This window comes from Nycticebus coucang, chromosome 18 (genome assembly GCF_027406575.1).
Source record: "Nycticebus coucang isolate mNycCou1 chromosome 18, mNycCou1.pri, whole genome shotgun sequence".
Classification (NCBI taxonomy): domain Eukaryota; kingdom Metazoa; phylum Chordata; class Mammalia; order Primates; family Lorisidae; genus Nycticebus; species Nycticebus coucang.
The window spans coordinates 28,225,766-28,247,999 of record NC_069797.1 but is presented as its reverse complement, the minus strand read 5'-3'; the positions used below and the strand labels follow the sequence as shown (position 1 = coordinate 28,247,999).

The following is a 22,234-nucleotide window of genomic DNA, read 5'->3' as shown; positions in this document are numbered from 1 at the left end:
AAACTCTGGAAAAAAATTACTTCTGCCTATTACAAAAACAACTACTTTGAACCTCATAGCTCCTTTTCAGTCGATTTCTACGTACAGCATTATCAGCACAGATATTTTTGGTTTTCGTTCGAAACACATTATGTTTTATAATCTGCAACATTCATTCCACAGCCTACATAGTATTCCACTGCACAGAACCGCACTGTAAGAACTTACATTGTGGGCGGCACCTGTGGCTCAGTGAGTAGGGCGCTGGCCCCATATACCAAGGGTGGCGGGTTCAAACCCAGCCCCAGCCAAACTGCAACAAAAAAATAGCCAGCCCAAGAGCCTAAGACTCTGTCTCAAAAAAAAAAAAAATAGATTTCCTTTTTTTTTTTTTTTTTGTAGAGACAGAGTCTCACTGTACCGCCCTCGGGTAGAGTGCCGTGGCGTCACACGGCTCACAGCAACCTCTTAACTCTTGGTCACAGCAACCTCTTAACTCTTGGGCTTACGCGATTCTCTTGCCTCAGCCTCCCGAGCAGCTGGGACTACAGGCGCCCGCCACAACGCCCGGCTATTTTTTTTTTGGTTGCAGTTTGGCCGGGGCTGGGCTTGAACCCGCCACCCTCGGCATATGGGGCTGGCGCCCTACTCACTGAGCCACAGGCGCCGCCCTCCTTTTTTTTTTTTTTTTGAGACAGAGTCTTACTATATCACCCTCAGTAGAGTGCCATGGTGTCACAGCTCGTAGCAACCTCAAACTCTTGGGTTCATGTGATTCTCTTGCCTCAGCCTCCCAAGTAATTGAGACTACAGGCGCCTGCCACAACGCCTGGCTATTTTTTTTTTGTTGTTGCAGTTTGGAAGCCAGCAGAGATTGTTTCATGAGGCTTAAGCAAAGAAACCATCTATATAATATAGTTAAGTGCAAGGGGAAGCAGCAAGTGCTGATATAGAAGCTGCAGCAAGTTATCCAGAAGGCCTAGCAAAGGTAACTGAGGAAGGAGACCACACTAACTTACAGATTTTCATGTAGACAAAATAGCCTTCTCTTGGAAGATGCTATCTAGGACTTTGACAGAAGAAATCTAGGTGTGGCTTCAAAGCTTCGAAGGAATGGCTGACTCTTTTGTTAGGGGCTAATAAGGGCTCTAAAATTTTCAGTATGATTGGCTTTAAGAATCATCCTAGATTGGGCGGCGCCTGTGGCTCAGTGGGTAGGGTGCCAGCCCCATATACCGAGGGTGGCAGGTTCTAGTCTCAGCCCCAGCCAAACTGCAACCAAAAAATAGCCGGGCGGTGGGCACCTGTACTCCCCGCTAATTGGGAGGCTGAGGCAAGAGAATCACCTAAACCCAGGAGTTGGAGGTTGCTGTGAGCTGTGTGACTCTCACACAGAGCTGTGTGGTAGAGAGCACAGCACTCTACCAAGGGCGATAAAGTGAGACTCTGTCTCTACAAAAAAAAAGAAAAAAAAAATTATGCTAAATCTGTCTATGCTTTATAAATCAAACAACAAAGCCTAGATGACAACACATCTGTTTACAGCATGGGTTTACTGAATATTTTAAGCCCACCGTCAAGATCTACTGCTCAGAAAAAAGATTCCTTTCAAAATTTTACTGCTCATTTAAAATGTACCTGGTGACCCCAGTGTTCAGATAGAGATGTACAAGGAAATTCATATTGTTTTCATGTCTAGGAACAAAACATCTAACCTGTAGCCTATGGACCAAACAGTAATTTCAACTCTGAAATCGTGTTTAAGAAATACACGTTGTTGTTTTTTTAATTTGAGACAGAGCCTGGGTAGAGCACCGTGGCATCACAGCTTACAGCAACCTCCAACTCTTAGGCTCAAGTGATTCTCCTGCCTCTGCCTCCCAAGTAGCTGGGACTACAGGTGCCTGCCACAGCACTTGGCTATTTTTTGGTTGCAGCCTTCATTATTGCTTGGCAGCCCAGGCTGGATTCGAACCCGCCAACCCCCAATGACTGAGGGGTTCAAGACTTCAGTGGGAAAAGTCACTGCAGATGTGGTAGAAATAGCAGAACTAGAATTAAATGTACAGGGCGGCGCCTATGGCTCAAGGAGTAGAGCGCCGGTCCCACACGCCAGAGGTGGTGGGTTCAAACCCAGCCCGGGCCAAAAAAAAGAATTAAATGTACAGCCTGAACATGTGACTGAATTGCAACAATCTCAGGATAAAACTTGAACAGAATAAGGAGTTGCTTCTTATCAATGAGCAAAGAAAGTAATATCTTGAGATGGAATCTACTCCAGGAGAACATCCTATGAACACAGTTGAAATGGCAAACTGGGCATGGTGGCTCATACCTATAATTCCAGCAGTTTGGGAGGCTGAGACAGGAGGATCACTTGATGCTGGGAGTTTGAGACCAGCCTGGGCAACATAATGAAATGCCACCTCAACAACAACAACAAATAAATGAAAACTAAGGAATTAGAATATTACATAAATTTAGCAATCTCAGGGTTTAAGAAGACTGATGCCAATTTAAAAACTTCTGCTGTGATGAGTAAAATGTTATTACACAACATCATATGCTACATAGAAATCTTTTGTAAAAGGAAGAATGAATTGATATAGCAAATTTTATTGTAGTCTTATTTTAGGAAATTGCCACAGCCATCACAGCCTTAAGTAACTACCACCCTGATAACCCTCAACCAGCAAAAAGGATTACAACACACTGAAGGCTCATTAGTATTTCTAGTAATAAAGGTTTTTGTTGTTGTTGTTTTTGAGAGAGTCTCACTCAGTTGTCCAGGCTGGAGTGCCATGGCATCACCTAGCTCACAGCAATCTCAAACTCCAGGGCCTGAGTTCAAGTGATTCTCCTACCTCAGCCTCCTGAATAGCTGGGACTATAAGCGTCTGCCACAATGCCAGGCTAATTTTTTCTATTTTTAGTAGTAACGGAGCCTCATTCTTGTTCAGGTTGGTCTTTAAGCTCCTAAACTCCTATGCCTTAGTCTCCCTCAGTGTTAGGATTATAGGCATGAGACACCGCACCTGGAATATTTCTCACATTTCTAGGGGCTGGGAAGTCCAAAATCAAAGATCTGATGAGGGCCTTCTTGCTATGTCCTCACATGATGGGAGGTGCAATGGGATGAACCCACTTCCCAGAAAGCCCTTTTTACAGCACCATTAATCTCATGGAGGCAGAAGCCTTGTGACCTAAACACTTGCCGTTAGGTCCCACCTCTCAACACTGTTGCACTTGAGATTAAGTTTCCAATGCATGGACTTTGGGAGACACATTTAGACCATAGCACATACCTAAAAAAAATTAAAACAAAATGAAAAATAAAGAGATGGACAAAAATTACTAAATGAGTTTCCCCTAAATCAATTTGGAAAGCAAAAAACCCCACAAAAACATCAAATCTGAAAAAGAAGTCTAGAGAAATAATTTTCAGTGAAAATTTAAAAAATGAAGACCTCTAGCATGTTGAAAATCATAGAATTATCTTTTAGAAAATGGTTGACATAATTCAGAGACATTGTCCTTATTTTTCTAACCAGACAGAAATAAACAGAGTAATGAACTTAGAAACTTTCAGAGAATCCATGAATGCTTTGAATACAATAAGATAAAAATAATTTTTGTGTACAATTTTTTTCTTGAGCAAATAGGATTCAAAGCTTTAACCTGTAATTTAGGACTTCATTTTTATTTATTTATTTATTATTATTTTTTTTTTGGCCAGAGCTGGGTTTGAACCTGCCACCTCTGGCATATGGGCCGGCACCCTACTCCTTTGAGCCACAGGCGCTGCCCAGGACTTCATTTTTAAAAGAGTCATTGACCCCCCCCCCACCCAAAAGGTTAAGTAGTGCTAGTAAATAAATAAATAATAAATAAACTCTTCAATTAAAAAAAAGAAATGTAGGAAATAAATTTCTATTCTTTATAAATTACTTAGTTTCAGGTATCATGCTATAGCAGCACAAAATGGACTAAAATAGCACACTATTTTTATATAGCATACTGTTCAATAGAGGAATTATTCTGCATTTAACTTAATATAGGAATTATTCTCAAGTATTCAACAAATATTTATCGAATGTCTATTAGTTATCAGGCACCTTTTATTTATTTATTTATTTACTTACTTACTTACTTACTTACTTACTGAAGACAAAGTTCTACTATGTCGCCCTCACAGCAACCTCAAACTTTTGGGCTTAAGCGATTCTCTTGCTTCAGCCTCCCAAGTAGCTGGGACTACAGGCATCCCCACAAGGTCCACCTGCCTCAGCCTCCCACTTTAATCTATTTAGATACATTGTTTGGTCAGGGTGACTTGTTCTTTTCCTTTTAGTCTCATCTTGTTATTCCCTATCCTGGCTATCCTGTATCCACTCCAGCCCCAAAGACATGCAGTTCTCCAAACTTCCCTCACTTTTCACAGAACTCTGTTCTCTCTAAAGAATAAACTTCTCAGGGCCAGGCGAGGTGGCTCATGCCTGTAATCCTAACACTCTGGAAGGCCCAGGCGGGTGGACTGCTTGAGTTCAGGAGTTGAGAACAGCCCAGGCAAGAGCAAGCTCCTGTCTCTAACAATAGCCAGATGTTATGGCGGGTGCCTATAGTCCCAGCTACTCTGGAGGCTGAGGCAAGAGGCAACCCAAGAGTTTGAGGTTGCTGCAAGCTATGATGCCATGGCACTCTACCAAGGCCAACAAAGTAAGACTCTGTCTCTAAATAAATAAATAAATAAAAATAAACTTCTTAGAATTGATTTGCCCAAAACTGAAAATATCATCCCCAAACTAGTTCAATTCCCCTTATTCCCTATTTTTCCCTACTTCAGTACATGGCACTACCATGTCTCCTCTTACTAAAGTAAAATTCTAAGCACCATACTTGGCTTTTCAGTTCTCCTTCATTTCCACCACATCCTGTTAATTCTACTTGTAAATTTTCCTCAAATTCATCCAGTGATCTCTATTCCTACTGCCTCCGCCCATTTGAACACCAACACAGCTAATCTGGATTACTAAAACTATTTACAACCTATCTTTCTAGACCTCCAGTCTTAATTCCTTCTATAATCCACCTCTTCCATGCTCCTAGAATTTATCTGTTTCAATGCAATTCTGAACATGTTATCTCCTGCTTTAAAACTTTAGAGAAGGAAGGTTAATGGGTGACCCTGAAGACACAAGCACCTACCGTACCATTTCCTTAATTAAGATCAATTTCAAACTCCTCAGTGAGAGGAAAGTACCACAAATACAACAACCACCAGCCTCATCTCCTATCTCTTGGTCCACTACACCCCAGGCATACCCAATTTTTTCAATTCTCCTCCAGCTCAGTGCTCTTTGCATGTGCAGCTCCCTCTGCCTGCAAAACTCTTCTTTCCACCTCATTCCTCTGAATACAACCAAGAGACCCTTCTGTTTCAAATCATTCTCTAAATTGCAAGTCAGAGTCAGGTCTCTCTGTGATCCCAACACACCCCCCACAGATTCTGCCACCCTTAAAAGGTGAACTGCTGGGTGGCGCCTGTGGCTCAAGGAGTAGGGCGCCAGTCCCATATGCCGGAGGTGGTGGGTTCAAACCCAGCCCCGGCCAAAAAACCACAAAAAAAAAAAAAAAAAAGGTGAACTGCTTGTATATTTGTCCATTTTTTCCCCACTAGTACATAAACTAGTGTGTAAATGTGGCAATAACTGTGTCTTTCTTATTTATTATGGCTTTTCCTGGAGCACAATGTGTTTTATTGTTAAGACTACCAGGCACATGGGCGGCGCCTGTGGCTCAAGGGGTAGGGCGCCGGTCCCATATGCCGGAGGTGGCGGGTTCAAACCCAGCCCCGGCCAAAAACCAAAAAAAAAAAAAAAAAAAAAAAAAAAAGACTACCAGGCACAGAGAGGAAGAAAAAAATGACAAAATTGTATCTTTCCTAAAGCTCCGATGATAAACAAACAAGGATTTTAAAACAATGATAGTGAAGTTATAAACAAAGAAAAATACCAATTCAATCTTTTGGGGTGTTATATCAAGCAAAATGCCAAAGACAATTCTCTAGAGTATACAAAGAAAATATTAGAAGTCCTATTTAAAATATATTTGACATATTTTAAATTTCTATTTTGATGTTTTCAAATGTGCTTAATATAGTAACACAGTGGTAGCACAAGCATTCACATGTGGGCTCTGCTCAATTTTTTTACTGAGTAGAGAGGCAATCAAAAAAGCTTGGAGGCTCAACGCCCATTACACAGTGGTTACGGAGCCAGCCACACACACCGAGGGTGGCCAGTTTGAACCCAGTCCAGGCCACCTAAAAAACAATGACAAGTGCAACCAAAAAATAGCTAGGCATTGTGGCAGGCGCCTGTAGTACCAGCTACTTGGGAGGCTGAGGCAAGAGAATGGCTTAAGCCCAAGAGTTGGAGGTTGCTGTGAGCGACACAGTGAGACTCTGTCTCAAAAAACAAAATAAATTAAAAAAAAAAAGCTTGGAAACCACAGTTCCACAGTATTTGATCTTTACCTTTGTATACTTAGTAGGGGATGTCTCAGATACCTTTGAAAATCTGATGAAAACTAAAGATTATCTCCCAGAAAAAATGAACATAAACCTATTTTCTAAAAACTTTAATATAATTTTAAGGGTATCTCGGCCCCCAGGTTAAGTTCTACTCCAAGCCTCCATTTCTAAAGCCACAAGGGGATGGCTGTGGAGCAAAGAAGAGGTCAGCAAAATGCCTCAACCTTGGGATCCTACTATTCTTCTTCTTTTTTTTTAGAAACAGAGTCTTACTTTGTCACCCTGGGTAGAGTGCCATAGTGTCACAGCTCACAGCAACCTCCAGCTCTTGGGCTTAGGCGATTATCTTGCCTCAGCCTCATGAACAGCTGGGACTACAGGTGCCCGCCACAACACCCGGCTATTTTTTACTGCAGTTTGGCCAGGACCACATTCAAACCTGTCACCCTTGGTGTATGGGGCACGTGCCCTACTCACTGAGCCACAGGCGCCGCCCATGATCCTACTATTCTTTACCTTCCCTCTTTTCAAATCCTACTCCCTTTGCTCCCCGTAACAGGATTTACCACACCTCTCCCTAGTCAGCCTTGGAATTTCCACTTTTCTCTGTAACTCCCTCAGAGTTTAAGAACACAGTCAGAAACGGTTCCTTCTCATGGATGTAACAGACACATTAGTCATAACTAAACCATTATCACCATTTTTGTAATTTCCTGAAACAGTCATATCATAATTTTCATTTTTAAAAATCAACTTTTTTTTTTTTTTTAGAGACAGAGTCTCACTTTATTGCCCTCGGTAGAGTGCCATGGTGTCACAGCTCACAGCAACCTCAAACTCCTGGGCTTAGGTGATTCTTTTGCCTCAGCCTCCCAAGTAGCTGGAACTACAGGCCCCCGCCACAATGCCTGGCTATTTTTTAGTTGCAGTTTGGCCGGGGCCGGGTTCAAAACTTGCCATCCTTGCTATATGGGGCCAGTGCCCTACCCACTGAGCCACAGGTGCCGCCCTAAAAATCAACTTAACTTAAATTTAGCAACATCTTAAGTATTACTGTCTGTGAAGTTGGTATTTTAATGACCTCATTATTTTCCCACTTGCATCAGAATAAACATGTATTTTATTAAAATAATGTTGTTAGCTCCTCACCAATCACTAAGTTTTAGAATGCACAGAGCACAATTATTGTCAGCAAATACTCTAGGATTTCTGTAGGATAAACAATAATTTGGACAGCAAGAAAATTTTAGCCAGGTGCAATGGCTCATGCCTATAATCTCAGCAATCTGGGAGGCCAAGACAAGATGATTACTTGAGCTCAGGAATTTGAGACCAGACTGAGCAACGAGAGACCCCAATCCCTACCAAAAACAGAAAAAATTAGCTGGGTGTGGTGGTGCATGCCATTAGTCCCAGCTACTTGGGAGGCTGAGAAAGGATTGCTTGAGCCTAGATGTTTGAGGTTGCAGTGAGCTGTGATGATACCCCTGCACTATATCCAGGGTGACTGAATGAGACTGTATCACCAAAAAAAAAAAAAAAGCGGTGCCTGTGGCTCAGTTGGTAGGGCGCTGGCCCCATATACCAAGGGTGGCAGGTTCAATCCCGGCCCCAGCTGAACTGCAACCAAAAAATAGCTGGGCGTTGTGGCGGGCGCCTGTAGTCCCAGCTACTCGGGAGGCTGAGGCAAGAGAATTGCTTAAGCCCAGGAGTTGGAGGTTGCTGTGAGCTGTGTGATGCCACGGCACTCTACCGAGGGCCATAAAGTGAGACTCTGTCTCTACAAAAAAAAAAAAAGAGTGGCTCGGTGCATATAGCTCAGCGGCTAGGGCACTAGCCACATACACCGGAGCTGGCAGGTGTATGTGGCTGGGATCCAGCCTGGACCTGCCAAACAACAATGACAACTACGACAACAATGAAAAAACATAGCCGGGCATTGTGGCAGGCGCCTGTAGTCCCAGCTACTCGGGAAGCTGAGGCAAGAGAATCATGCAAGTTCAAGAGTTGGAGGTTACTGTGAGCTGTGACGCCAGAGCATTCTACCGAGGGCAACAAAGTGAGACTGTCTCAAAAAAAAAAAAAAAAAAAGAGAGAGAGAAGAGAATTTTTTTTTTTTTGGTAGAGACAGAGTTTCACTCTATGGCCCTTGGTAGAGTGCCATGGCATCACACAGCTCACAGCAACCTCCAACTGCCGGGCTCAAGCGATTCTCCTGCCTCAGCCTCCCGAGTAGCTGGGACTACAGGCGCCCAGCACAACACCCGGCTATTTTTTTTGTTGTTGGAGTTCGGCCGGGGCCGGGATTGAACCCGTCACCCTTGGCATATGGGGCCGGCGCCCCACCAACTGAGCCACAGGCGCCGCCCGAGAAGAGAATTTTTTAAGACAGAAAGAAAAACAAAGCATTTGGTCCAATCCTCTCATTTTATACATTAAAAAGCTAACACCCACAGGGATTAAGTGATTTGTCCAAGGCCACATGGGAAATTTAATTAACATTCCAGGTTTTCTTTTTTTTTTTTTGTAGAGACAAAGTCTCACTTTATCACCCTTGGCAGAGTGCCGTGGCACCACAGCTCATAGCAACCTCCAACTCCTGGGCTTAGGCGATTCTCTTGCCTCAGCCTCCCAAGTAGCTGGGACTATAGGCATCCACCACAATGCCTGGCTATTTTTTTGTTGCAAGTTGGCCAGTTGGCCGGGCCAGGTTTGAACCCGCCACCCTCAGTATATGGGGCCAGCACCCCACAGAGCCACAGGCGCTGCCTGCTTTCTGCTACATTGTGCCCATTTAGAATGCACTAGAATGATATACTATCAATTTTTAATCTGTTACCTACCTCACTCTTCCATTCAGATTTATCTGAACGTGCTGTTTAAAATCTGGATATTTGGATGCCAGATATGCAAAGTCAGGAGGTTTGTCCTTGTATCTATTTCTTGCATGCATTGATTTACTCAGAGCCATCTTTAAAAAAGAAAAAAGAAAGGAAAAAATCAGCACATTTAGTTAAAAAAAAATTAATGGAGAAAGCTACGGATGCCAAGTTAACATTTACAGCCAATACATCTTTGCCAATCAAGTGAGAAAGTAGAAATTATGTTTTTAAAATGCGTACAACAAATAAGCACAATCTTTTGAGCATGAAAGGATGTTCAGCATCATTAGGGAAATGCAAACCAAACCACAATGAAATACCAGTTCACACTCACTGGAATGGTTATTATTAAATAAATAAATAAGCAAAGTAACAAGTGTTTTGCAAGAATGTAAAGGAATTGGGAGTTCTCATGCATCACTGGTGAGAATGTAAAATGCCGTGGAAAAGAGTTTGGCAGTTCGTTAAAAAGCTAAACATGGAATTACCATATGATTCAGCAATTCCATTCCTAGTATATTCCCAGAACAACTGAAAGCAGAAACTGAAACAGATACTTGTACACCAAATGTTCACAGGAGCATTATTCAAAAAAGCAAAGAGGTATGGAAAAACTGAAATGTCCATAAACAGATGAATAAAATGCGGTGTATATATATACAGTAAATATTATTGTCACAAAAAAAGAATGAAATTCTGATACATGCTACAACATGGATGTTAAAGGAATGAACTATATGTTCATATGTTATGGAAAATAAACTACACACAAAATGACAAATACTGTTTGCCAGTGATGAACCAGGAGGTTAAAACCATTAATTAAAAAGGACAAATACTGGCTCGGTACCCATAGCTTAGTGAGTAGGGTGCCAGCCACATACACTGAGGTTGTCATCGAGTTCAAGCCCAGCCTGGGCCTGCTAAACAGTAACAACCGTAACCAAAAAAATAGCTGAGCTTTGTGGCGGGACCTGTAGTCCCAGCTACTTGGGAGGCTGAGGCAAGAGAATCGTTTGACTCCAAGAGTTTGAGGTTGCTGTGAGCTGTGACACCACAGCACTCTACCAAGGGCAACGCAGTAAGACTCTGTCTCAAAAACAAACAAACAAAAAAAAACTATTCCTTTAAAAGACTCAAAGAACATCTCTTCTTCCTTTTATGGGGAAGGAAAAAAAAAAGAGAATCAAAGAACAGAAGGCAGTATGATCTACAGCCAAGAATATTCGAGATTAGTTTTTTTATAATGGGCCTTGCAAGGACTGAATATTTGGTAATGCATCATAAACTCACTAAAATTTGAAAAAATCGGGCAGCGCCTGTGGCTCAGTCAGTAGGGCGCCGGCCCCATATACCGAGGGTGGCGGGTTCAAGCCCGGCCCCGGCCAAATTGCAACCAAGGAATAGACGGGCGTTGTGGCGGGCGCCTGTAGTCCCAGCTGCTCGGGAGGCTGAGGCAGGAGAATCGCTTGGGCCCAGGAGTTGGAGGTTGCTGTGAGCTGTGTGAGGCCACGGCACTCTACCAAGGGCCATAGGGTGAGACTCTGTCTCTACAAAAAAAAAAAAAATTTGAAAAAATCTTCTATTTCAACTTGTTTCACAAATTTCAGGCTTGTCATTCTTAGGTAGGTAAAATCAAGTGAAAAAAAAAAACAATTTTGTCTTCCAGATTACAAAGAGGAAAAAAGCTAATGTATTTATATCAAGAAATAAAAACTGGAAGAAAAACTACTGTAGTGGTTTAGTAAATCTCCAGGTAGTTGGTTATTTAAAGATATTTTAGTATATATCTCTGGGTGGTAGGTGATTTTTATTTTTTTCTTTAAATCATTCTATATTTTCTACATTTTTTATAATGAGCATTCATCTCAACAGTATTATGTAAGCCAGAAATCTAGGAGTCACCTGATATTTCCTTCTCCCTCTCATCTCTAAGAAATCACCAGTCCTAGAGGTTTTACCTGCTAAATACACATATGTACCTTTCAACTCCATCTATTTTTCCTTTTCCCCACCAAGATCTGCCCAGTACAAGCTACCTAGATTGCTAGAATTGCCTATTTATATTTTTTTTAGAGATGAGTTCTCACGAAGTTGCCCATGCTGGACTTGAAATCCTGAGCTCAAGTGATTCTCATGAGTAGCTGGGACTATAGGTACACACCACCATACTCAGCTTACAACAGCCTCCCTGTATCCACTTTTCTTTTTTCTTTGAGACAGAATCTCACTGTATTGCCTAGGCTGGATTGCCATGGAATGGCAACCTCAAACTCCCAGCTCACAACAACCTCAAACTCCTGGGTTCAAGTGATTCTCCTGCCTTAGCCTCCCAAGTAGCTAGCCCACCACAATGCTCAGCTAATTTTTTCTATTTTTAGTAGAGACAGGGTCTCACTCTTGCTCAGGCTGGCTTCAAACTTCTGAGCTCAAGGGATTCACCTGCCTTGGCCTCCCAAGTGCTAAGGATTATAGGCATGAACTACAGTGCCCAACTTCCTGCATCCCCTCCTACCGTTCCTTCTTCCACTTTGCTATGATCATTTCTAAACACAAATCTCAATATGTTCTCTTCCTATATGCATGTACTCAAACTTTTACCCTTAAGACAAAATAAAAAATCATTACTTCAGCATACACATCAGTCCTCTTATCTTTTCACCATCACCAGAAACCCTGGTTCTTCTTTCTGTCCCACCACCCTGGCCACGTGGTCTTTACACACGTTATTCCTTTTGTCCTTAATGTTCCTTCCCCACTGTTCAGCTAGTGAATTCCTACTTACCCCTAAGTTCAAGCATCTCCTTTCCAGGAACATCTTTCCTTCCCTAAATTCCCCAGTTAAGCAATACCCGCTATTATAGTCTCCTAGAAATAAGCACCTTTCCTTGGCAAGCCTTGTTGGAAATGAAATTTTACGTAGAAATAAATCTGTAAACACTCTATTTCAGAAGATTTTTTTTGACAGCTTTCTACATCAGAAGTTAAACAACCAATTGCAAAACAGAATTGCTTTCAATCCAGACTTTGCCGTATCATATCACATATTTAACTGCCTGCCATATTTCTCAAAAGCACTTCATATACAACATGTCCAAAATTAAATCATTTCTACCCACCCCAAACTGGTCCTCTCCTAATCTTCCCTATCTCAATGAACGCATGATTATCCTTCTTGTAGTGCACAAGTCAGAAATCTTCAGCAATTTCTCCACCCTGCCACCTCCATTCAGAATACACACCATGTCCTCAATATTCTCTATCTCTCAATTATTTCTTAACCCTATCCAACTTTTCACCCTTCACAACTCTACGTGGTCCAGATCATTACCATTTCTTCCTGGGACTGGAATAAAAGCTTTGAACTGGCCCAGCGCCTGTAGCTCAAGAGGCTAGGGTGACACGAGAGCTGGCAGGTTTGAATCCAGCCCAGGCCAGTCAAACACCAATGACAACTACAATCAAAAAATAGCCGGGCGTTGTAGCAGGTGCCTGTAGTCCCAGCTACTTGGGAGACTGAGGCAAGAGAATCGCTTAAGCCCAAGAGTTTGAGATTGCTGTGAGCTGTGATGCCATGGCATTCTACTTAGGGTGACATGAGACTCTGTCTCAAAAAAAAAAAAAAGCTTTGAACTGATCTCCCTAACCATTCTTGCCCCCGCAATCCATCTTTCACCCAAGAGACAGGTTATCCCCCTCAATGCAAATCTGAACATCCCCACGCTAAATCCCTTCAGTGGCTTGAGAAGCTGTTAGGCCAATAAAGTGTAAAATCATTAACAAGACCTTGCCTCTCCCCTGCCTGCACTTCACTCTAAACATACTGGTCTTCTTCCATTTTCTCCACTTGCACAGTGGTCTGTTCCACCATCTGCTATTCTTACTGCCTACAAGATTCTCCTCAACCTTCCACCATCTCCTTTCACCCCTTAAAGCCCACTAGCCCTTCAAATAACACCCTAAGCATCATTTTCCCAGTAAGGCTTTCTCTGAAACCACACATCCAATCAGGATAGCTACTTTATAAGATTTCAAAGCACCCTGTGCTTTTCCCTCAGAGCTATTATGTGTGTAGTTTATAAACACCCCCACACACCCCCACACACACCAGACTGCAACCATATCCATCTTATTCTTCACTGTACCCCTAGCAACTAGCATGCAATAAATATTTGTTGAGTAAATAAACAGTTCAGAATTTGAAAGAATTGGTAGTCACTTGAAAGTTTTTCTTTTTGAAACGGATTCTCACTCTAGTTGCTCCTGGCTAGAGGGCCGTGATGTCAGCCCAGCACACAGCAACCTCAAACTCCTGCACTTAAGTGCTCCTCCTGTCTCAGCCTCCAGAATAGCTGGGACTACAAATACTTGTCACAATGCCTAGCTAATTTTTCTATTTTTAGTATAGATGAGGTCTTGCTGTTGCTCAGGCTGGCCTCTAACTCCTGAGCTCCAGCCATCTTCCCGCCTCAGCCTCCCAGAGTGCCAGGATTACAGCCGTGAGTCACCAAGCCCAGCCCACCTGAAAGTTTTTCGGCACATTACGTTACAATCTTTTGCCCCTCCCACTATCACTAAAATTCACTATATACAAGTTTTATTTTCTTACAGACTTTCAGGAAAGAAGGAAACATAAAACTAGGGCGACCCCCAGGCCCCAAAAAAGACATCAGAAAAGGAAAATGCTTTCCTTTCTTCTTTTTTTTTTTTTTTTTTTTTGAGACAGAGTCTCACCATGTCACCCTGGGTAGAATGTCATGTAGTCACAGCTCACAGTATCCTCAAACTCTTGGGCTTAAGCGATTCTCTTGCCTCAGCCTCCCAAGTAGCTGGGACTGGGACTACGGGCACCCACTACAACACCCGGCTATTTTTGTTGCAGTTGTCATTGTTGTTTAGTTGGCCCGAGCTGGGCTCAAACATGCCAGCCTCGGTGTATGTGGCTGGCACCATAACCATTGAGCTACGAGCGCTGAGCCACTTTCTTTTCTTGTGATTCTGGCAAGCAGCAAAAAAGAAAGGTGACCAGACACAATGGCTCATGCCTGTAATCCTAGAACTCTGGGAGGGCGAGGCAGGAAGGTCACTTGAGATCAAGAGTTCAAGACCAGGGCAGCGCCTGTGGCTCAGTGACTAGGGCGCTGGCCCCATATACCGAGGGTGGTGGGTTCAAATCTGGCCAAACTGCAACAAAAAAATAGCCGGGCATTGTGGCGGGCGCCTGTAGTCCTAGCTACTCGGAGGCTGAGGCAACAGAATCACCTAAGTCCAAGAGCTGGAGGCTGCTGTGAGCTGTGACGCCACAGCACTCTACCAAGGATCACAAAGTGAGACTCTGTCTCTGGAAAAAAAAAAAAGAAGAGTTCAAGACCAGCCTGATCAAAAGCAAGATCATGTCTCTACTAAAAAGAGAAAAAAATGACCAGGTACGGTGGTGAATGCCTATAGTCCCAGCACCTCAAGAGGCTGAGCCAGGAAGATTGCTTGACTGCCAGAGTTTGAGGTTGCAGTGAGTTATGATGATGCCACTGCCCTCTAGCCCAGGGGACAAAGTGAAGACTGTCTCAAAGAAAAAAAGAAAAGAAGGAAAGGTACTCTTAACAGTGATGTCAAGAGATACTAGTGGGTCAGGGCTCTGCAACACATCAAGGAAGATTCTAAAGACTGCATAGCTGACATTGATGCACATGCAACATGACACTCGGAGCATACATGAGCCAAAACAAATTACACATATGGCAAATTCAGTTCATTTCTTTGATTACTCAATCTTTTTATTTTTGGAGACAGAGTCTCACTTTGTCGTCCTCGGTAGAGTGCAGTGGCATCACAGCTCACAGCAACCTCCAGCTCTTGGGCTTAGGCGATTCTCTTGCTTCAGCCTCCCAAGTAGCTGGAACTACTGGAACCCACCACAATGCCCAGCTATTTTTTGTTGCAGTTTGGTGGGGGCTGCGTTCAAACCCGCCACCCTCAGTATATGGGGCTGGTGCCATACTCACTGAGCCACAGATGCTGCCCAATTACCCAATCTTTCTGGTCAGATGCAGAATTAGGTCAATAAAACCATTTCTTTCCTAACTAGCCTCCCAATACCGGCAATGGGTTCTTAGCTAAGTACAGTACATTCCTCAGAGTTTAAATGGGTGTCAATTCTTATCTAACATCAGCATTGTTACAAAGTATTATGCATTTTCCTCTAACCCAGTATCCATATTTCCTGTCTCATTCTGTTCTAGCCACAGCTGTTATCCTTGCTGTTTTTCTATCAAGTCAGCACACCTGTGCCTCACGGTTTTTGCACTTTTTGTTCAGTTTGCATGGACTCTCCCCCAGAAACATACATACAAGGTATGTTCACCTTGTTCATGTCTTTAGCCAAAAAGTACCCCATTTAAATGTGCAGTGAATGAACAGACTCCTTGTCTTCTCCTCCTAGCTTCAGATTTCTACAAAGTATTTAGCCACCTGACATTCCGTATGTTTTGCTTATTTTTTAAAATCTGCCCTGACAGAAAAATATTTTGTCTGTCTTGTTCACTGCCACATCCCAACACCTAAAATAGGGCCTGGGAGGGGAAAAACTTAAGTATTTAATTGAAAGCACGATGGAACTCTTTTAACTGTCCGAGATAGCAGGCTCTCAAATATTTGTTGACTTAAAACACAATGGAACTCTCCACTATACAGGCCGCTGAAACACACAGCACCCTCATTCTCAATAGGCAGTCCTCATCTTGAGCCTCAAAAAAAGCTCAGCCCAAGAGCTGAAACTTTTTCTTCCGGGTTACCTGAGTTAATCCAGAAAGCTAGAGTAGTTAATCCTTGAGTCTGATATTTCCAATTCTCGGAGATTTTTCTCATCTTCATGTTTCTATTTCCTTGGTTCCTCCTGACCATTAATCTCATTCAACTGCCATTTAATACATAAGCCTAGAAAACAGTCTAAATTCCGATTTCATAACTTTGAATTCCTTCTGCACAGATCCCTCCCAACTCAACCCCAAACTACATTTTCTCCCTTCGCCTTCCCTCAAAATCAGACTTCTTCCACTAACTCAGCCACTGCCAGTTCTCCACCTCTTCCAGTCTTTCACGTCCTGTTTCAGATCTCTCTAAACCCCAGAGGTGTTCCCGCCCGTTTAAGATCTCTCTAAACTCCAAGGGTCTTTTCTACTGGAATCCTCATTCTATTCTATTCGCCAACTCCTACCACTCACCCACCCACCCCAAATACCACCCTGCACGCACGCACACCCACATCAAGTCTCTCTCCCTATACCTCGAAATGAGCAGCAACACACGAGCCCCAAACCCAAGAATGAGGAACCTGGATCACCCATTGATTAACCCCTGGCGACACCCTCAGGAGAGCTGTTAAGACCTACCTCTGAAGCCAACGTCTTTACCAGACGTTGTGTCTGGCGTGGGCCTGTGCGACCCCAGAGTCTTAAGCCACCCACAGCGCGAAGCTCCTAGAAACGCAGGTGTTACGCTTCCAGCGCGCCGCCATCTTGTGAAACCATCTAGCCTCGTGATTGGACAAGTAACTATCGCGCGGTTTGAAGAGAAGCCTGAAGGAAGAAGAAACTGTCGCGAGACTTGGGATTTTTGGCTCCCTGCCCAAGGTAGCGGAGAGTCCGTTGCAGTCGGTAGCAAGACTGGACTTGCGTTTGAATCCGCTAGGGACCTTCTTAGAAAAAAAAGAGTTAACTCTCTGGGTCCTTCTCCATATTTACTAAATCACACTCTCTCAGGTTGGGCGGGTAATATGAAGATGAAGGAGGAGACTTTGAGGTTTGAAGAAGTGCAACTGAGCCTTATTTTGCAACAAGTCTGGGAAGATGAGGATGGGGATATTAAATCATTTGTTCAATACGACATTCACGTGACTTCCAGTACACGTTCTTTGAGTTTTTTGTTTTTTTTTTTTTATTGTTGGGGATTCTTTGAGGGTACAAGAAACCAGGTTACACTTATTGCATTTGTTAGGTAAAGTCCGTCTTACAATCGTGTCTTGCCCCCCAAATGTGTGGCACACACCAAGGTCCCACCTCGCTTCCTCCTTCCCTCTCTCTGCGTTCTTTGAATGTCTTCACCTGCCTTGCGCATGAACTCTGTTAATGCATTTCATTTCCTTTTCATCTCGGTTACACTCATTTTTACCCTCTGATAAGTGGAGTGAGCATTATTCTCCCCATTTTATACCTGAGAGAGAAAAGTTAATGACTTCCAAAGGTATACAACTAGTAAGAAAGCCAGGGCACGGCTCAGCACCCGCCACATACACCTGAGTTGGTGGGTTCGAATCCAGCCCGGGTCCGCCAAACAATGACGGCTGCAACCAAAAAACAGCCGGGCGTTGTGGCGGGCGCCTGTAGTCCCAGCTACTTGGGGAGGTGGAGGCAGGAGAATAGCTTGAGCCCAGGAGCTGGAGGTTACTGTTAGCTGTGATGTCACAGCGCTCTACCTAGGGCGACAGCTTGAGGCTCTGTCTCAAAAAAGAAAGCCAGGGCTAAAGTCAGCTTCTGTACCTAGTACCCCTTTCTATTAAATAAGAAAAACGGGCGGCGCCTATGGCTCAAGGAGTAGGGCACCGATCCCATATGCCAGAGGTGGCAGGTTCAAACTCAGCCCCAGCCAAAAACCACAAAAAAAGAAAAGAAAAGGCTTGCTTAGTTCTTAGGAATTACTGTCTTGGCAAACAATTGCCATAAAATTGGGAGGCAGGTAGCAGGAAGTAAGGAATGGAGACTTCAGCCTTGTGAATAGCTGAGTATACCAGTAATCTCACTCAAGGAAGGCTGAGGAACAGAGGTGGTGGTGTTTTTAGACAGAGTCTCACTATGTCACCCTCCAGAGTACTGTGGCATCACAACTCACAGCAACCTCAAACTCCTGGTGTAAGTGATTCTCTTGCCTCAGCCTCCCAAGTAGCTGGGACTAGAGGCGCCTGCCACAACGCCAACTATTTTTTTTTTTTATTGTAGTTGTCGTTGTTTAGCAGGCCTGGGCCGGGTTCAAACCTGCCAGCCCTGTGTGTGGCCGGCACCCTAACCATTGAGCTATGGGCGCCAAGCGAGGAAGGGTTTTCATTACCTACCGTTTAACCAACCACCTGAAAATGGCATAGCTTAAAACAACAACCCTTTTATTTCTCACAGTTCTTCAGTCTGGACTGTGATTAGCCCAGCTGTTCTGCTGGCCTTACCAGTGATCATAGCATCAACTGGAGCTTGGTTCAGCTGAAATAGCTGGGTCTCCCTTCTAATTCAAGTTCTCTCCTTCTGCATGTGGCCCTTCAGGTAATTTGTCCAACAGAGTAGACAGATTTCTTTCACGTTTTCTTAGGGTCCCCAAAACGGCAAAAGTGCAAACTGCTACATCTTTTTTTTTCTTTATTGAGACAGAGTCTCACTTTGGTACCCTCAGTAGAGTGCTGTGGCATCATAGCTTACAGCAACCTCCAACTCTTGGGCTCAAGCAATTCTCTTGCCTCAGCCTCCCGAGTAGCTGGGACTATAGACACCTGCTGGGCTGTTGTTGTTGTTGTTTAGCAGATCTGGGCCAGGTTGGAACCCACCAGCTCTGGAGCATGTGGCCGGCGCCCTAACCACTGAGCCACAGGCACCCTCCTGCTAGATCTTTTTTGTTTTTTTCAGTGGTAAGATAGGACTTTTGTTAGAAGTTGGAAAGGAATACAGAAGAAGTAAAAAGCACCAGAGCTTCTGGAAGGGGGAAAGAACTGACGGACTCCGTTGGGAGTCTCCACGTGTGCTCTTTTATCTAGAAGTCTAGAAGATTATACATGGCTGGCAGTTGGTCCTTTACAATCTTTGTCCCTGAGAAGGGATTAGGGTGTGTGCTCCTACCCAAGGTGGAACCACCCAAAAAACCATCACAGGCTGCTTTGTTCCTAATCTTATCAGAGCCCAGAGGGTGTGTCCCAAAAAAGGCAGTCTGCTTGTACCTGGAAATGAGGGGGTCTGACCTCTGAGCTCACCTGGGCCTAGAGAATACAGGGCTCCCTGTCTAGCCCTGAGCGGTGGAATCCTGTATCAATCTTCCCTCTCCCAATAGAAGCTCTAACTGCTGTTATGGAAAAGGAGTGCTGACTGCTCCAAACTGCTTCCTGCTGAAGATGGACACTGCTAGATCTTCTTAAGGCTTAGCTCCAGAACTGGCAGTTTCATCATACTCTTCGTTAAAGCAAGTCAAAAGGGCTATCTCAGATTCAAGGGGAAAAGACTATGCTAGGGTACTTTCCAATTATGGGAAGGCATGGTTCATTGGGCTATAGCAGTGTAGCATGAGACCAAACAGTTTTCTGTCTTTAGTTGTGGCTTTTATCTTAGGCATTTTTACACTTTTTTTTTTTTTTTAAACAGGATTTTACTCTACTGCCTAGGCTAGAGTGCAGTGGCATCATCATAGCTCACTGCAACCTCAAGCTCCTGAGCTTAAGTGATTCTCCTGCCTGAGCCTTCTGAATATTTGGGACCGATGCCACCACGAACAGCTAATTTTTCTATTTTTTGTAGAGACAGGGTTTCACTCTTTCTCAGGCTCGGTTCAAATTCCTGGCCTCAAACAATCCTTCTGCCTCAGGCTCCCAAAGTGCTAGAATTATGGGAGTGCAGACCACCTCCAGCTTATTTTTATGGTATTTAGTGCTTTCTTTTAAAAATGTGAAAGAGAGGGTGGTGCCTGTGGCTCACAGACTGAGGCGCCGGCCCCATATACGGGAGGTGGCAGGTTCATACCCAGCCCCAGTCAAAAAAAGCAAAAAAAAAAAAAAAAAATGTGAACGAGAAAATGACCTTGGAGTTATGACTGGTAGGGTCCAAGTAATTGTATTTAAGATGCTGGTAAATTTCTATCAGCTCCAAGTTGCAGTCCAGCTCCCCTGTAAGTTGCACCAGAAAGACTCTAGCTCTACAACTAGGGGAATTTTAATCCTGCCCCTACCTGTTACTTACCCTGTGATTATGGGTAATTTACTTAAACTGTTCAGGGCTCAGTTTGCTTAATATTGCAAAACAGTATAATAATCTTATTAGGTTGTGAGAATTAAAATCAGACAAGGCATATAGAACTCTTAGCATAACATCTACCATATAGTAAACTCCTAATAATGTTATTATTCTGTGGCAGCACCTGTGGCTCAGAGAGCTGGGCACTGGCCCCATGTACCGGGGGTGGTGGGTTCAATCCCAGCCCCAGCCAGCTAAAAAACAAAAACAGCAATGAGAATAGCCCAGTGTTGTAGCAGGCGCCTATAGTCCTAGCTACTCGGGAGACTGAGGCAAGAGAATTGCTTAAGCCCAAGAGTTGCAGGTTGCTGTGAGCTGTGACGCTACAGCATTCTACTGAGGGTGACAAAGTGAGACTCTGTCTCAAAAAAAACAAAAATTATTATTCCTTATCACTTCTGAGTCAGTTTCCATTTTTTTAAAAAATACAAAGATAAAACTTGTCCCTTATGGAAGCCCTTAAGATGGGGAGAGTGTCTGAACCTGCCTAGAGATGACCTTTGGCCTGACCTCCCTGATGGCAGCAGCCCTCAAATCTCAATGTGCAAATAACCTGGGGAACTTGTTAAACTGGCAGATTCCCAAGCATTACCCCAGAGAGTCTGATTCATTCTGGGGAACAATCTGAGAATCTGCATTTCTTTTTTTTTTTTTTTGTAGAGACAGAGTTTCTCTGTACCGCCCTCAGGTAGAGTGCCGTGGCATCACACGGCTCACAGCAACCTCTAACTCTTGGGCTTACGCGATTCTTTTGCCTCAGCCTCCCGAGCAGCTGGGACTACAGCGCCTGCCACAACGCCCGGCTATTTTTTTTGTTGCAGTTTGGCCGGGGCTGGGTTTGAACCCGCCACCCTCGGCATATGGGGCCGGCACCCTACTGACTGAACCACAGGCACCGCCCCAGAATCTGCATTTCTTTTTCTTTTCTTTCTTTTTTTTTTTTTGAGACAGAATCTCACTTTGTCACCCTAGTAGAGTGCAGTGTTGTCATAGCTCACAGCAACCTCAAACTGTCAGGCTCAAGTGACCTTTTTGCTTAAGCCTCCTGAGTAGCTGGTACTACAGGTGCCCGCCACAATGCCGAGCTGGTTTTTCTATTTTTAGTAGAGATGGGGTCTTGTTCTTCCTCAGGCTCATCTCTAACTTCTGAACTCAAGCAATCCACCTGCCTTGGCCTCCCAGAGTGCTAAGATTACAGGTATCAACCACCTTGATCTACCCATGAGAGTCAGCATTTGTAACAAGCAACCTGATTCTGATGTTGGTGCCTTGTGGACCACATCTGGAGAAACAGTGACTTTGCTCATCTAAGAAGTAAGACAGGTTGGGCGGTGCCTGCGGCTCAAACGAGTAGGGTGCCAGCCCCATATGCCAGAGGTGGCGGGTTCAAACCCAGCCCTGGCCAAAAACTGTAAAAAAAAAGAAGTAAGACAGGTTATGGTGGGCTGATGGGGAGGAAAATTAATCAAGCATCTTCAATCACCCCAGAAGACCAGGCTATAGTGTACTTTGGGCTGGGGTAGAACCAAAAAATCCACCAGCTGGCCCCCATTCTCCCAGAAAGTCCAGGGATTCTGATAGCCCTATGGAAAGACCTCAAGTTCCCTAGTCTATTCCTCAACTGGCATTTCCTCCCCTCCTTTGTGTTGGGGCACATCCTATCCTAAACAGCCTCATTCATGATGGTAGAATTAACTCAGCACCTTCACTGAGGCGATTAAGAAGGCCACTAGCTCTGGTTGGGAAAGTTGAGAACAACCCTAGGGTCACCAGTACAGATAAGCTGCCAGAAAGTAGAAGAATAATAC

General features: G+C 43.9%; 1 protein-coding gene across 2 annotated transcripts in view; it reads right to left on the bottom strand.

Moving 5' to 3' along the window:
• Nucleotides 1-16,911, bottom strand: part of METTL16 (methyltransferase 16, N6-methyladenosine) — a 92,897-nt gene extending 75,986 nt beyond the window's left edge. The window contains exons 1-2 of one of the 2 annotated variants that reach the window (XM_053568513.1): nt 16,782-16,911; nt 9,355-9,482 (exon numbers count right to left, since the gene is read on the bottom strand). In XM_053568513.1, coding sequence (XP_053424488.1) covers nt 9,355-9,482 — 128 coding nt within the window. In that variant the 5' untranslated portion in view covers nt 16,782-16,911. The remainder of the gene's footprint in view (nt 1-9,354; nt 9,483-16,781) is intronic. The other variant, XM_053568514.1, reaches the window with a different exon arrangement.
• Nucleotides 16,912-22,234: the final 5,323 nt, after the last annotated feature.